The 17,989-nt window shown below is 33.5% G+C and overlaps 1 protein-coding gene and 1 long non-coding RNA gene across 2 annotated transcripts in view; both read left to right on the top strand.

Moving 5' to 3' along the window:
- The first annotated feature begins 1,982 nt into the window (after positions 1 to 1,982).
- LOC140451833 (uncharacterized) overlaps positions 1,983 to 17,989 on the top strand; it is a 68,017-nt gene continuing 52,010 nt past the window's right edge. The window contains exons 1-4 of the mRNA XM_072545732.1: positions 1,983 to 2,275; positions 11,653 to 11,765; positions 11,822 to 11,998; positions 16,346 to 16,562. Coding sequence (XP_072401833.1) covers positions 2,257 to 2,275; positions 11,653 to 11,765; positions 11,822 to 11,998; positions 16,346 to 16,562 — 526 coding nt within the window. The 5' untranslated portion in view covers positions 1,983 to 2,256. The remainder of the gene's footprint in view (positions 2,276 to 11,652; positions 11,766 to 11,821; positions 11,999 to 16,345; positions 16,563 to 17,989) is intronic.
- On the top strand, positions 7,774 to 8,986 carry LOC140451834 (uncharacterized). Its single transcript, XR_011952097.1, has 3 exons — positions 7,774 to 8,178; positions 8,244 to 8,343; positions 8,409 to 8,986. It is a non-coding gene; the product is annotated as an uncharacterized lncRNA (long non-coding RNA).

Here is a 17,989-nt window from a genome sequence, read left to right as displayed (position 1 = left end):
ATGGAAACAAGATTTTTTGGTCTCACAACGCTAAATTTGAGACGATTAGTTTTCGAACTTGCTGAGATAAAAAACATCAAACACAAATTCAACCAAACGACTCGTCTTGCTGGATGGAAGTGGGTGAGGGGTTTTTTAAAAAGAAATAGTACCATTTCACTCAGAACACCAGAAAATACATCTCTCGCGCGAGCACAAGCATTTAATAAGAACAATATTAAAGCATATTTTATCTCTTTAGCAAAAGTTTTAGATACATACAATTTTCAATCCGAAAATATATTCAACCTTGATAAATCAGGTCTTAGTACTGTTCAAACAAGGCGTCAAAAAGTGTTTGCAACCAAGGGACGGAAACAAGTTGGAGCACTGAGCAGTGCGGAACGAGGTCAGCATTTAACAGTTGTATGTTCAATAAATGCAATTGGTACTTTTGTACCACCTGCATTTATTTTTCCCAGAAAAAGGTTCAAAAATGAATTAATGGAAGACTCGTTACGCACTTTCAAGTTGCTGGGTTGCTTAAAACAGCTTACCTTAAAAGTGCTACTCCTGCTAATACCATAAATGCCTTTGCCAAAACAGGGATTCAACCTTTTAATCCTAATATTTTGAGGAATGGATGTTCGCTCCATCATTGGTTACAGATAAACCTAGAGAGAGCAATCAAGATCGAACTCAAAACATCCATCTAAACAATCCAGATTATAATCTAGAAGAAAACCTAGAAAGTGGACAAAATCACCCACCTAAAGACTGCCAACGGGTCCTTCTAGAAAATACTCAATAGGATACTCTTCACATAACAATCCAAGATTTATCACCCATTCCAAGTGTTTCGCAGTCAAACACAAACAAACAAAAGAAGCGTGGAAAAACAGGGGTAATAAATTCAACCCCTGAAATTGAAGAATTGAAAGATAAGGTTGTTGAAAAAGAAAATGTAGAACGAAGAAAACTGGCAAACAAAGTTAAACGACAAATAAAACGGAAGATAGAACCTAAAGGAAAAGCTACGTACAACAGTGGATTAGAACGGAAATCTGTGGATGACACTTTTCCTGAAAAACAAACATTGTACCGAATGGCAAAAGAAGGGATAGAGAGAAATGATGAAAAGGAACAGGAATCCGCGAGCGACAACGAAAATTTTGAAGATGATGATTCCGACGTCGCTTGCTTGTATTGTAATGGCCTGTATTCCCTCTCAAAGTCGAAAGAATGCTGGATTAAATGTCAGGAGTGCCAATCTTGGTTTCACTATGAATGCGCTGGGGTCGATAAAAAATGTAAGATATTTTATTGTGATTTATGTTCTTAATTGTTTTAATGTGTGTTACTTTTTGATTTGTTGTATTATTGTTCTCTTTGAATAAAATGCGAAAATTCCATGCAGCCATGCCATCATAGGCAAGGAATGTGCCTATGATGGCACACTTGACATTTCTGATATTTCAATTTTTTAATATAAAAATCCACATTCCGTTTAACCTTTATGTGTCCAGCTTAATTGGTACATTCAACTGAACAAGAAAAAAATTGTAACAAATATGGTCATGTATTTTAATAAAAAAAACGAGAGGTGAAGTTAGGTATGCCATCATAGGCATACTTACCCTATTTTCTAAATATTTTGGTGTTTATGCAGGTCAATTATCAAATAGGTGAAACAATATTAGTTTTGAATATTCATTTTTAAATTATTCAATGTTTTACAACTAACTTGTAATCATTTCTTGTAGATCCCTGATAAAGTTTTGGAGAGCATAGCGAAACTTTAACTGCAATGAAGAGGTTTTTTAACATTTAACAAATTGAGAAATTTATTAAGCAGTTTGACCTTGGTTGGTATTTATATTTCATAGGCAAATTCATTTCCAGTTTCGTCAACAAAAATTATTACACATTGTTGAATATTATGTTATTGGAATTTCCTTTTTATGAACACATTTTATCAACATTGGTTTTAAAAATCCCAATAATTTTACGAAAAAGTTGACAACGTTGTTTGTTATATCTTCTACTGCTGCAGCCGTGCCGACGACGTGAGTTCAAAATACCAGACTTATTAACATATATTTTGTTAGTAAGAATTAAGGAAGATGTTCAAAGTGATGAATAGTTTATGTACATGATTTGTAGAAACGAATAGTTTATTGTGTATAAAACAAATTCAGTTTCAAAATTAATACTGTGCTAGTGGAGGAAACTAAACCAAAACTTTGTTGTTTATACTGTTGTTTTTGTCGTTTAACAATGGCTCTCTTGATTCTAGGTAAGTGATTTTAAATACTTAAGTTCTGTCAACATTTCAGCTTAATATCTTTCTACTTTTATTATGTCTTATTTTCTAGATTATTAGTTGTCGATGGAAGACAAAATGTAATTTTTATATACTTTGTATTTTGTAACACTGAAAATGCAACACTCTTTAGTGGGCATCAAAATATTTTCTAATTTTTGCTAAATGCAAAGGATTATATTGTATACAAAGTATTCAAAACAATTTCCTTACTCAATAAACAATAATAATAATAAAACAATAATTGTAATGATTCGGGACCCTTCTTAAGTTAATACATTTTCGATCCTCTGAGGCGTGCTTCGAATAAGGTGATCATTAGACTTCGGCAAATATGCAAATAAAAATGTAGAAAATATGCGCATAAATATGCACGTGTTTACCCGAAAATATGCAAATATTTTACAAAATATGCATACAAATAAATAAAAAAATCGTAAAATAGTAACAATTTTATTTAAAAAAAAAGTGTACATAACTGAATATTTCCTACTATTCATTAAGATTTACATTTATTTTAAGTAACTACATCATTTTTAAGTATGAATAAACTTATTTAGAATTATGGTAACAATAAATGACCAAGTGGTGTTCAAAATTTTCTAACAAAAACTTGTGGCTTCTGTCTGAGTACATATATATTTATATATGGAAAAACTTCGTTCAACATCAACTGATGTAACGGGAGTATTTTTCAAATTAACCAAAACATTTGGTTCTAAATTAATTGTTTCCGAAATATTTCCAGCTAGAACACTGACTACTTCAGAAAGAATATGGTAACCTTTATTTTTTTCCATAGTAGCTTCAAATTTTTTTAAAATATCTTTTCCAATATTACCTCTAACGTTCCGACAACATGACGCAAATTCTTTTATTAATGCTGTACTTTCGAACAATGACAATTTTGGTGATTCTAACTGAGTAATTGTTTTTTGAACAAAACTAAAATTTGATTTTATAAATGAAAGTTCTTGTTGAAGCAAGTTACTCTGAAAAGTTTGTTTAGAATCCAAAAGAGATTGGGAACTTTCATCTGTTAACGTATCAATTATTATGTTCTTTATTTTAACAAAATGATCTGCATAAAAATTAGCTGCTTCTAACCATGTTCCCCATCGCGTTAAAATAGGTTGTGGTGGAAGAGGAATGTTAGGTAGCATTTCTTTATAAAGTTGAATTCTTATAGGAGATTTAAGAAATACTTTTTTGACACTGGATATCATGGTATTTACAAGAGGAAACTTTTTTCGTATTTCCTCTGCAACTCTGTTTAATCCATGCGCTACACAAGTAACATGTATTAAATCTGGGAAAAATATTTTTAAATTTTGTCCTGCTTTCACCATATAAGGAGCAGCATCCGATAAAATAAGCAGTAATTTATTAGAAGGAATAGTTGTCGGAAGAAAAAAAGTTGCTAATGTTTCTTGTATAAAACGCGAAATTGTTAAAGCATTTGTTTTCTCAAGTTGCTGGCATGAAATAAGATGAGATTTTGGTAAGGTATCTTCTTTAAGAACACCAATCAATAAATGAGCAATATACTTTCCTGAGGAATCAGTGGTTTCGTCTACAGATATGTAAAAATAATTATCTGCAATTTCTTCCTTAATATTAATTAACACCGACGAGTATAGCCCGTTCACATTATTTCTTCTTAGAGACCGATCACTTGGAACATTAAGTTTGCATTATTTTTTTAGAAACGAACTAAAATTTACATTTGCTAATTTTGAAAGCGGTATGTTTGCAGACACTAATGCGCGACACAAGTCTTCATTAAAAGTTTCTTGCTCATCTAATTTTTTTGAAGTAGATTGGAAACATTTAGCCATTGAAGTTTGATGTTTTCCTCCTATTTTTCCTTTTGTTGCAATGTGTGAAGCAGTTCTCACATGTTGGTCTATCTGAAATTTCTTCTCACATGCTATCTATAAATAAAAATAAAAACCTTTATTTTAACCCAACCTTTAAAATATAAAAATATACAAGGTGTTTTTGGTTAATCAAATAACTGGTTTGGAAAAAAACACTCGCTAAGTGTTTTAAATGCAGTATTAATCCACAAATTAGTTTTTGTTACTAACCATTAGTACATCATATAACTTATTTTAAAATTCAACAAAAGTTTTTTTTTTGTTAATTCAATTACAATAAAAATAATTGTGTTTTAGAATAGCTGACTTCATAAAAAAAAGTAAAGGTGAAAAATTTTTCTAAATACACACCATTGTATTGTACCATGGACAATTTTTTCTCACTAAAGGAAGCTATTTTTCATTTAAAAACAACCTACGAGTACTAAATTTCAAGTAAATACGTTTATTGGTTTTAAAGTTATTGTTGTTATTAACTAAAAGAATTTAATTTTTTTTAATTTTAACACCCTGTATCTCGAAAAGTAAATAAGTTTGACCCCTCATTAACTATATCGTTTTGTTCAATTTTTCGAGAAGTATCTACAGTCAAACGTTGTGTCATTTGGAAACACCCTGTATGTATGAAATATTAGATATTTAATAGAAAATATTAGATACTTACAATTTTGCCACAGACTGAACAGTAGATTTTTCCCATATCCATAGACAGCTCTTTATAAGGTTTAATCCAAGTTGAAGCACTGGTTGTTTTAGGCATTATAAAATCACAATCTTCCTTTTTGTTACGCACAACGAGTGTTTACGCTTTGAATATCAAAACAAAAATGATTTACAAATCTGAGCATCAAATTAGAAATGTTTAGGTACCTAATTCAATAAACTGGGAGATTTTGGAAAATCCCTAAATTAGGAACAAAACTATTAGCCGTTTACCTGCTGTTAAGATACAATAAATTGTAGATAGATTTGGGGATTAGATCATAAAATGCAAATGAGCGAACCCTTAGCGATTATCCAATAACTGAATGCCTCAGTGACCGAGACTTTCTAAGAATGTTGAGGGCTACTTAAATTGATCTTCTTTGAAATTGTAAATGTTTTGTACCTGTAGAGATTACGTACTTGGATCATTTCTTGATTAAAATGACTACAAAATTTTATACAAGAATTGAAATAAATTGGTATGTTTAAAAATTTTCAAATACAGTATAAAAATCTGAACTTTTATGCACTTTATGCAAACTTTTATACAAATATGCCAAAATATGAAATATTTGCATAAAATATGCACAGTGTGCAAAATATGCAATATGCATATTTGCCGAAGTCTATTGATCACTAATGTCAGGTGTCCAGTCAAGGATAATTGAAAAATATTTGCACATTTTTAAGGATTCAATTATATTTTTTTTAACTTTTTTTCCTAGTAAGGTGATTATTTCATTTTGGATTTTATGGTCCAAATAATGTGCCATTTTTTTGCCATCTTTTTAAAAACTGCCGATATGGTCAGCCATTGCACTATCAAATTTTGCATTTGTCTCAATTAATTTCATAAAATTGCCATTACCTTTTTCGAATAGTTTTTGACTGTTGCCCCTAAAAGCTAAATTTTGTCCAGTCAAAAATTGAATCACAAAAATAATTCTTTCTAAAACAGATGTCCGTCTTTTTTTTCTATTTGAAATAAATTCTGATTCATATAATCGACAGTTAAAGCTTTTTCAATTAATTTTTTTTTTAATTCAACCCATTTCTTAACACTTTCGAAATGTCCCTTACTAGTTTTGTATCTTTCTAAAGCCCGAGACAAGTGTTGCCAGTCCCTAAAACCATTATTATCGCTAAATCTATTAGAAGAAACAATAATTTGCAGGAAAAGCAGTAGCCAGTTTCTAGTTACTTTTTCATTATTCATTAACTTTTTTACGAAGTAGAGCTAAAAGATCTGTTTAAGTTATTTACAGAATAAATAATATTTTTTAATTGTACTGAACTTATGTCTAAAATTGTTAGTCTAATATTATTTGCCAATACTAGTAATAATATTTCATTGAGTTTAATACATTTATTTAAACATTCTTTTTAACAAAGTCTCCAAGAATCCATGTTCTAACAAACGTTGACAAGTAGTGACAACTGACAAAGAGTCTCCATACATTGTGCCTAGAGCCTCGTGACCGTAATCATAACCTACTGATATGACATCTTTCCCCTTACATTTGATAGTCCTTAAAACGCAATGGAGCCTATTTTCAGCATTCATCTGGGAGGTTGAAGGTTCCTCTACTCCACAACTCTGATTTCCAGATGAGGAGTTTAATGATCTATCATTATGTGCAAAATCAGTATTCTTCTTAATTTCCGCTTTAACTAGGGAAGGTCTCAAGTGATAACTGTTTCGCCTGACCACTTTCCCATTTTCTTTCTGCACTTAATAAGATCTGGGTGCCTCATCTACTTTTTCCAGAATTTTACCTGGTCTCCATTCTCTACCTGGTCTCCAAGAATTCATGTTCTAACAAACGTTGACAAGTAGTGACAACTGACAAAGAGTCTCCATACATTGTGCCTAGAGCCTCGTGACCGTAATCATAACCTACTGATATGACAATACTTCTGGCCAATATGCTGGATCTTTAAATTGCTCTCCACTTACATCAATATCTGCGGTTTCGGTTTATTATTTGATGAGGGAGTATTCGTTGCATCCTGGTCTAGTGTAATGTTTTCGGCGGTCTATATATTTTGATCCTGTTCTTCTGCATCGTTTTCACTTAATTTAAAAGGTTGAACATCTAGGGCATGGCTTGAGTAAAGGGGCTAGGAGAGTTCGAGCGCAAAACAGGTCATTTTCCCATGTAAATCTCCATAAGAAAATCTAAGGTCCATTCTGGTCATTTTTGACGCTTTTCGAAGTGGAGGCGCGACCGCTCGTCGGATCGCGACGTATGAGGTGTCAAACGAACGGGAAGGGGACGGGGAACACGTAGAGAGAAAAAACAAAAGATGGCGGCATAGTCAAAACGGCACTATAACGTATCTCCGGATCTATTGGTCCGATTGCAACGTATGAGGTGTCAAATGAAAGAGGAGGGGGTAATGAATGCATAAAGATGAAAAACAAGCAACAAAATCAATGCCAAAACGGCACTATAACGTATCTCAGGGTCTATTGGTCCGATTGCAACGTATGAAGCGTTAAACGAAAGGTGAGAGAATAATGTATACATCAAGATGAAAACATGAAACAAAATCAATGTCAAAACTACACTATAACGTATCTCCGGGACCAATACACCCGGAGGCTTGTTACTGGCTTGTTAAAGGTTGAGGATGCGTACTCGTCATGGATACAAAAAACTTTTTTAGTGAGCCAGCTAATCGCTTGTGGTCTTCCTCTTTTTCTATCCTTCTTTTTCGATATTGTGAACCATAAAGTCTCTTTCTACCATCAGCCATCTAAATCAGTAAATAACAGTTTATAATTTAAACAAAAATAAAGACCGGAAATTTTTTATGAAAAAAAAAAAAATTAAATCAGTAAAAAGTGCAAAATACTACTTTATCTTAATAGAATATATCGACTGGTCCAACGAAGACTGTAGTAACTCAAATTTTCCACTTTTTGAGTTACGAGCGCAAAACAATAAAACATAATGATATCTTCCCCAGGAAAGAATCGTATCTCAGTAAACGTAGTTATGCAACCAATATTACGTGTAAGAGTTTTATAGTATCTCCGATTTATGAAAAACAACCGTAGAAAATCATTGTATCTTGAGTTACAATAGTCTTCGTTGTTATCTGAGGCGATAGCATAGGTATCGTAACATGAGTTACTACGGTATTCTGCGTTAGTTTAAGGTTATGTCCAAAAGTTTAGTTTTGTTATAATTGCCATAATGTGTTCCAGAAGTGAGTTAATATTGGAATTAGCTGAGAAAGCGTATAAAAACACTGAAACGGATATTTCTTATCGTTCTTTTGAAGGTAAATGTATAATAAACTTCATTTAAAATAATAACAGCAAAGTAAAAACCTACTTATTTTTTAAGGTAAACATATTGCTGAAAGTATTGTAGAAGAAAGCAAATACAAAAAGGCGAATGAGGATCCTGGTGACCACGAGACTGATTAATCCTGAATGTTCTACAGGTTGGTTTAAATTCCGCATGAAAAAATATTACGTAGGCATTTACCTCATTTTTGTTTAATTTTAGTAAGCTTGTAAGAGTAAGAGAATGAAGCCAATAGGAATGAAAATGAAATAATTGAGAAGGAAAGCGATGAGGAACCATTTCATGCAGACTCTGATACTGACCCAGATTACATTCCGACAGAAGACAAAAACATCCCTGAAGTAATAATTGAACCTAATAAGAATATAACTGAAGCAACCACAAATAGAAAGAGAAGAAGCAGAGGCAATATAGAGAGAGTAAGTAGGAAAAGAATTAGAGACGTTAGTAAGTGGGCGGATGAAAAATCTAAAACAAGTCTAAACCTGGGACTTGAACATGAAAATCGAAAAGGTATTCAAATTAAAGGAAGACAGATGGGTGCACCATGCGCAAACACATGTAGACTAAAATGTGCTACCAAAATAGCTAAAGAAGATAGAGACCTTTTTTTCAATGAATTTTGGAAGTTAAAAGATCATACGAGAAAGTGGGATTTTATTGCTCGTCATGTGAGACAGGTTGCCAAAAAACAAGTAACTATTACTGCAGAACAACGGTCTCGAAGAAATTACTCTCGAGAATATTACTTCTACATTCGCAATGAAAAACAACGTGTTTGCAAAACTGTTTTTGGAAACCCTTAACGTTTCAGAAACTTGGATCACTACAGCATTAAGGAAACTGAAAGATGGTGGATCATTAGAGGAAGATAAACGTGGAAAGCACACTAACAGACCACATAAACTATCACCAGAACTTATAGACAACGTAAAAAATCACATAAATCAGTTTCCTGTAGTACCTTCCCATTATACCCGTAAGAATACGATGAAGATGTACCTTGAAGAAGGGCTAACTATCCAGAAAATGTACTGATTGTACAACGAGCATTGCGAAAAAAATAACATCACTACAGCTGCCACGTCATGCCAGTATAGAGATATTTTCAATGAACAGTTCAATATTGGGTTCTTTAAACCAAAAAAGGACCAGTGTACTGTTTGTTCTGTTTTTAATATGGCTAGGGATGCTGAAAAAGCAAAATTGCTCGAACAATATGAGTCCCATATGAAAAACAAAGAAGTTATCAGAAACTTAAAAAACATAGACAAACAGCTTGCACTAGATGATAAGAGCTTGTGTGTGGCTTGCTTTGACCTTCAAAAGGTTTTAGCTACCCCTTTGTCTAACGTAAGTGATTTTTACTACAAAAGCAAATACTCTACATATAACTTTACAGTTTATGATGTTGGAAATAATCAGGGTTACTGCTATGTATGGCACGAGCAGGTGGCTAAAAGAGGTTCTAATGAAATTGCCAGTTGCCTCTGGAAATTTTTAGATCTCAAGGCACAACAAAGTGTTAAAACGATAATATTCTACTCAGACAACTGTGGGGGACAAAATAGGAATCGTTTTGTGTTTTCGATGTTTGCTTTTGCTGCTGCTCATTTTCATATTGATATTGTTCACAGATTTCTGGAAAAAGGGCACACTCAGAACGAGGGTGACAGTATGCATGCTGTTATCGAAAATGCAAAGAAAAGGCAATCGGTTGTATATGTGCCAGAACAGTGGGTTACATTAATTAGAATGGCTAAAACTACAGGAAGAGTTTATGATGTTACGGAAATGTCCCAAGATAATTTTTTTAATTTTAAAAAACTGACTGATACCGAGAATTGGAAACTTGACAACGAAAAGAAATCAATAAAAGTTAGCAAAATACGAGAAATAAAATTTTCGCATGAACACCAAAATTCTATAATGTTTAAATACGAATTCGATGATGGTTTTAGAGGTTGTGACATAAAATTAAATCGAAAATGCAGAGGACGGCCTTCCACTACTATCAAATTTCCACCGAAACTGTATGATGCACCATTACCAATTGAAGAAAAAAAGCTAAAAGGATTACTGTGGCTGTGTAATACCGGCAAAATACCCACAATGTACCATGGATTTTATAAAAATCTTAATTCAAAGAGTTATGTACCTCCTAAAGTCGAGCTCGAAGTTGATTCAGTTGAGAGCGAAGAAGAGTCGGATGAGGAAAATTGAATTAAAATATAAAACTGCAAATTATATCAGTAGCTTCTTCAAAATGTAGCATTTTATATAAATAAAGTTAAGAAACAAATAATTCTGGTATTTATTACTTTAAAAATATCTCCATCGAAAACTATAGTAACTCATTCAAAAGTCACTTATGACCATTTCTGTCTTAAATCTGTTTTACCCTTGTAAGATCATTATTAAAAGTATCACTTAATGCTATAAAAACATCCATTTAATAGATTAATGAATTTTGGTAACAGTGTAAATACATTTTTATAATTATCTCAATTACATAAAAAATGAGTTACTACAGTCTTCGTTGCACCAGTCGATATGTAGGTAATAAAAAGCTATTTGGAATAAACTTACCATTCACAATACACTGATAACAGTAATAATATAATGTATAACAGAAATTATTAAAAAAATCACTCTAATAGGCAACTTGTCATTAAATTCGCAACAATATTTCGATAAAACTTACTCGCATGAAAGAAAACAAAGAAACACTTATAGATTTCGACCCGAAATAATAATTCCCCGATAGTATCGGGATATCCCGAAAATATCGGGGAATTCTCTAACGTCGCCGCCGTTGCATGTAATAGGTCATGTTGCATGTAATGGTCAGCGCCAGCTACGCACAATTTTGGTACTATTGTTTTTATTATACTAATGTATATTATATATCAAAGGGAAAGGCCGCGCTATCTTCCTAATAGCAACTATTTGGCTAGTTATTTTTTTGCACTTTGCTTGCTTGACGTTTTGATTTTATTTTTTTGATATTTATATTTGTATATTTTTGGGTAAATTTTGCCGCCCCCAGCCGAGCGCAGCCCGGGTGCCACGCACCCCTTGCACTCCGGCACGGCTCGGCCCTGGATACTCTGAGAGTAACAAAGTAGAGGCCAAGACAAACGAAAATGTATTCTGTAGATGATACCCGATTTACTACGTATATATTTTATTCTTATGGTTATAAACTTTAATAACATGAGATTATTTTCTTATCTAAATCATTTCTTTTCAACAGTTGTCCTAAATATCGAACTAAAATAGTCTTATCTGAATCTGCACAACTTGGTGGCTTTTATCTAGTAAATATTACCACGTCCGGACTCACTGTATCTTATATTTGCAAATAATATCAATTAACCTATTTACGAAAATATATTTTTGTATGTTTTCTTGAATACTTAAATTTGGGAATTATTTGTTGCAGGTTTATTGTTCTGCTTATCTAGTCAGATCTCTGCCGGAGACATGTACGACAACAGTTTTCCTGAATTTTATAATTCGGTTTTTACAGATACTCTTGATTTGAGACTGTTACAGGTATAGTAAATACAGGATATTTTAGAAATAATATACATGTAAATTTTTAATTTAAGGAACTATCAAACCAGAATAAAAACGTACTGATATCTCCCATCAGCCTGAAAATTATATTAGCCCTATTATATCAAGGATCTACTGGACAGGCAGAAAGGGAATTCCAAAAAATTTTAGGGAATGCCACTAAACAATATGTAAAGAACAATTACAACGAAGTTATAGCTGCCCTTTATGTAAGTACACAGTTATAACCAAGTGTCTAGAGTCCTAACCTAGGACTCTAATTCAAACGATGAAAGCAAACATACAATTTTTTTAAATAGGACATCCTGTATATTTTTTCATATTTAGATTCCTCTCTTAACCCCTGTTTATACAATATTGCGTTTGACACTACTATACAGGGTATTTAACGAGTTATTTTTCTGTACTTCTGACTGTATCAATATTAATCCGGTCAATTTAGACATAAAAGATAGGGTTCAAATAACAAAAATTCCCGGAAAGCCAAATATTGGTGAAGAGCTGGGGTTTACCATTACAAATAAAGTTTTAAAAATCCTAATTGATCTTATGTGTGCAAAAGTTATTCTGAGTCAAAGGTCAAAATTTGAGGTTTTTTGGATTTTTCTCGAAGACGGTAAGTTTTATCAAAAATAAATCTTTAACCAAAGTTGTAGATCTTAAAATTTTCTACAAAAATGGTCTTTATGATTTTTTTCCTAAGAGTTACCATTCCTGAGATATCGCGATTCTAAGAGTCATGTAATACATGATATGCACATATGTAAGCCACGTACATATACATGTCAGGTACTTAAGACAAGTATAAATACTTATTTGTGTCTCTTTTATATATACACACAACGCAAAAGTCTAAGGATATTTTAATAATTTGACAATACCAATGACAGAAATTTCATGACCATATAAATTTGCTTGTACTATAATTGTTGATACAGACACTCACATCTTATCAAAAAAAAATTGTAAAACTGATAGCAATACGTGTTTTAGAATGTTTTTTATAAGGGACAAAAAAATCGACATTTTTATGTTTTGTTTGTTTTTAATTTTTGTCACTTTATACCATTCTTGCTTAATGGGTGAGTTAAAGATATTGTCTTTTTACCATGCAACGACAACATTTAACGTTGGATGATATGAATAGAGCCGTGAGCCTCCTTCAAGCTGGTATGCGACAAACTCAAGTTGCTGACCAGCTGGGTGTCTCCCAAAGCGTCGTAAGTCGTTTGTGGCGTCGGTTTAGAGACACTGGGAGTCCAGCCGAGCAACATCCAGGATGTGGTCGCTCTATAACCGTCGCTCAAGACCGATATTTAATTTTAAATGCCAGAAGGCAGCCAACAATTACAGCACCCGAGCTGGTTAATGAATTACAGCTTGCACATAATGTAACAATTAGCAGCAGTACTGTGAGGAATCGTCTCCATGAAGCCAATCTTCGTAGTCGGCGACCACTGAGATGTCCACCTCTATCTAGAGGCAATCGCGCTGCAAGATTAACCTGATTTCAAGAGTTTCAGAATTGGACTGACAATGACTGTGCCACAGTTTTGTTTAGTGACGAGTCTAGATATGGATTTTATCCAGATTCTCGTCGGACAAGAGTTTAGAGGCGACTCGGAAATGGAGAACGATTACGACATCTTCAAGAAGTGTATACATACAGAGGTGGTACATTAATTTTATGGGGCGGAATCATGGTTGACGGAAGAACTGACCTCATTTTCTCACGTGGCTTTCTCACAAGTCAGCAATATTTGGACACTATTCTTGAACCTGTTGTGCGCCCGTTTGCTGCTGCTGTTGGAGAAATTTTTTTACTTTATGCATGATAACGCTCGGCCACATGTTGCGCATATTGTAACAAACTGGTTGGATAACGAGGGTATTGATGTATTTCCGTGGCCAGCACAATCACCGGACTTGAATCCCATTGAGCATGTATGGGACATGCTCCAACGAAGAATTACTCCATATATGGGCAATATCTACAATAAATTTCAATTAAAAGAGCTTGTGAGAGAACAATGGACACAACTAACTCAAGCAGATATTAACAATGTGATTCGGAGCATGAACAGTAGATGTAGAGCTGTGATAAACCAACGTGGTGGCCATACTTTATTTTAAGTTTATATTTCGTATTTTTAACATTTTATGGTGGTATTTGAAAGATGGGTGATTTGCAATATATTTTTTTTGCTCCAATTTTCTGTTTTTTGCAATTTATGGTTTTTGACATATTAAACAACAATTTAAACTACAAATTTTGTATAAGTTTTTTTAAGTTGATTACACATAAACAAAATACGTCTATTTATAAAAATATCCCTAGACTTTTGCGTTGTGTGTATTATACTAAATTTATGGTGATCAGTAAAAAGAACATTCAACATATCGACCTGAATATTGAAGCCGAACGTGTTGAAAGAGTATACCGATTTAAATATCTGGGATATACAGTAAATGATAAGTGGGACCCAGACGTAGAGATTAAGATCTGAATTGAAATAGCAAGATCCAAATCCATCAAAAATGAGAAAGCTCTTAAGCAACTGCCACCTAAGCGTTAACCTCCGATGGCGCGCCACGAAATGCTACGTACTCTCTATGCTACTTTACGGAGTTGAAGGGTGGACGTTAACAGCAGCAACTATAAAGAAGTTAGCGGCTCTAGAAATGTGGCTGTATCGACGCATACTGAGAATACCTTGGACAGACAGAGTGACCAACACAGAGGTATTAAGACGAATGGGTAAAGAGGTGGGATTGTTAACAACTGTTAAAAGGAGGAAAGCGTCATACCTGGCCATGTGTTCCGTAATGATAAGTACAGTCTGCTACAGCTTATCGTGGAAGGCAAGATTGAAGGTAGAAGACGTTTGGGCAGAAAGAAGAAATCCTGGCTGAGAAACTTGAGAGAATGGTTTCAAATACCAGAAGCTGCGAACATAATACATGCGGCACAAAACAGAGAAACCTATCGTTTTATGGTCGCCAACCTTCGGTAGAAGACGGCACATAAAGAAGAAGATACTATTCTGAAAATATTTCCCTCTACCCACGTGGCTTTGAAAAACATCTGGCTATTATTTTGTCCGTAGATCTCGTTCATATACCTGTTTCTTTTAGTGCTAAAGGTTCAGTTCAAGTGAATATACGTACTTAACGTACTTATTACAAGCGTCTACCATTTAGGTTATTACGCCAATTATTTAGGTTATTACCAATTACGCCGCCAATTATCATCGACTTTTTCTTGAACTACCCATTGTAAAAACTCTGGTTTGTCAATAGTCTGAATCTGAATAAACTTTGTCCATTAAATAAGCACTAAATTTTCGTTTTCGTTTCAACATTATTTATGAGCCTACTGTCCTACCGAGAGAGTGTAGGCTATATACCTGATATCGACAACAAGGACAGCCTGTGTTGACTGAGAGAGATAACTATTAGCAGAGCCTCGAGCTTTTCTTAAAAAAGTTTAAACAAAATAGCTACTTTGTGTTACACTTTATATTAAAAGTAAAAACAGATTCAGCAGAACAGCCTCAAAGTGACTAGTCTGTACAGGGTAAATGCACAACCTCGATGCCATACTTCTTTGCAAACTTGTATTAAAATAAACGTCACTTCTTACTATTTAGCCTAATCCATCTTTTGTGTTGAGCGTAGATTAAGCACTAACGCCCACTAACGACCCTGCCTGGCTTCCTTCTGTCAGTGGTTCTCAACCATAAAAAATATTTGCTACAACATACTTGGGTTTAATTAAAATAAAATAGAAATTAAGAAATGCCTTTTATTTATGTCACACAAGCAGTTTGTTTTTAATTCTACAGTATGTGCTAACGATACAAACCATTTGTTTATAGATTTAAATAAAATCGAATAAATTAAAACTAAAATATAAAGAAACATTTTATTTATGTATTGTTCCGTTCAAAAGTTAAGGGCGGAAGGACTTTTAAAAACCGCACTGTATATGTTGGTAGTAACAAAACGTAGAAATATCCGAAAATAAAACTAATACATAAGTTGAAAATAAAAGAAGTCATTGAATTTAATTTCGCGTGTAAGTAATCGTAATTGTAGACCATTATATTTAGTTCCTTTTTCTGTCAATCGCTGTCACATTTAGTTTCTGCTTCACTAGCACCATCATCATTATTATCGTCACTGTCATCACTATCTCCGTTATTGATATTTATAATAATTGGTTCGATATCATCCAACAAATTGTCAATTTCCCACATTTTTTTTTCTGTTACATGTTTTGTTACAGTACATTTTTTTTAAATAACTTTTGGATATTCTGTACCATAATGAAATTATTGACTCACACTAAAAACTCACCCTGTATGTCTTCAACCTTTTATTTAATAATTATTTATATAAAAAATTTCTTAAGGTATTTTATTTTTTGTTAACTCTTCACTCATGCTACATGAAGTGATACTCCAATGCCAAATAAAATTTAACTGTAATGATTATAAATTTATTAAAACTCTTTTCTTTGTTAATCTTTCATACATGTAAAAAAATTATTTTAGAATACCGACAGAACTGGATATTTGCTCAACATTGGGACATCGATGTTTGTCGATGAAGATTTATACGTTTTACCTAAATTTAACGATACTGCAAAAAAAAGCTTTAGAACTGACATAATAAAGACAAACTTTAACAAACCCGATAAGGCTAGTAAAGAAATTAATTCGTGGGTGGAAAAGCTTACTCACGGTAAAGTGAACAAAATAGTAAATTCCGGTAAGTATTGATTATCGTAATTTATTGAAAAAAGTTACAGTTTAGACACGATTTGCTTAATTCATAAGGCCACGTTTAGTTTAGTCTTGGGGTGATATTACTGATGGTGTTTATACAAGCTCATTAATTATGAAAAGTCTTTTTCCACTGTAAAGTATGGCAAGCTTATTTATTTAGCGTATGCCTTTTCACTTGCCATAGTGGGCAATATCTCCATAAGGTCGTTGGTTCCACTTTCAAATAAGGGATGTCTGTAATATATAACATACTGCTGTTAGGATGGGCTCAGATCATTCGTGAATCCATCTGTTCCGTATGACCAATTCGGTGGTTGGATTAAAAAGTAATCGAGTAATTGCTAATTTTCATTGAAACCAGATGTCCTGTAATGGTTTCCAGAGAACTCTAGTCGGACTGGTGACGTCACCTGCTTCGAATAGATTTCTAGGGTTTACCCAAATTACCGCGAATTTTATTATTTAGGTATAAATACGACGGACTTACGCGCTAGGTCGTCAGAAAATGTTGTGTAGCTCAACAGCGGCTTCTCGAACTCATTTAAAATACAAGGGGATATACAAGGGAATTTAATTTTTTGTCACGGAATGTATGACAAAAAAAAAACAGTCAAGGCAATAGAATTTTTTACAGCCATCACATATCAATGAGGTTTTGGTTGCTTTCGTCTGTGCTACTTGCCTTCCTTCCTCTTCTACCATTTTTGCGTAACACGTGGTACATCGTCTTCTGCCCGCACGACCAATATTGCTAAGTTTGTGACTATTTTCCATAATGACTGGTGTGACAATAAAATCTTCTAATAGGCCTCGAATTATCTATTCTTTAAATTTGGTAATCCTTTCCTGTTCGGAGACTTTAGAATGTTGGGCAATGACAGATTCTATAGCAGCATCAACATGTTTTCTGTCACCATCATCATCATATAATGGGGGTCCTACGGCGATTGCCGCTTCCCGCATTTCAGCCTCCATCTTTTCCTATCTCTCCAATCTCCCTCTTCTAAGCCTCTAGATTGCACTGTTTTTGTAATTTCTCTTCTCCAGGAATTTGGTGGTCTTCTCCTTTTTCTTCTTTCTGGCGGAACATACATTAAGGCTTTCTTTGGCCACCGCTCCTCCTCCATTCTCATCACGTGACCATACCATTGTAATTGCCTTTCTTGTATTCTATCTGAAAGAGTATCTCTAATTCCTGTACGGTTTCGTATTTCCTCATTCCTGATTCTTTCCATTCTCGATACTCGACATGATCTTCTAAGATAATCCATTTCCACAACGTCTACTTTATCTCGTTCATTCTTTGTCATCTTCCAACATTCGGCACTATATGTGGTAATTGGCACATCTTGGTAATGCATCTTTATTTTATTAGACCACAGTAATGAATTCAATATTCGGATGCATTTT

This window comes from Diabrotica undecimpunctata, chromosome 10 (genome assembly GCF_040954645.1).
Source record: "Diabrotica undecimpunctata isolate CICGRU chromosome 10, icDiaUnde3, whole genome shotgun sequence".
Taxonomy (NCBI): Eukaryota; Metazoa; Arthropoda; class Insecta; order Coleoptera; family Chrysomelidae; genus Diabrotica; species Diabrotica undecimpunctata.
The sequence above is the reverse complement of the archived record's forward strand: the minus strand, read 5'-3'. Positions and strand labels throughout refer to the sequence as shown.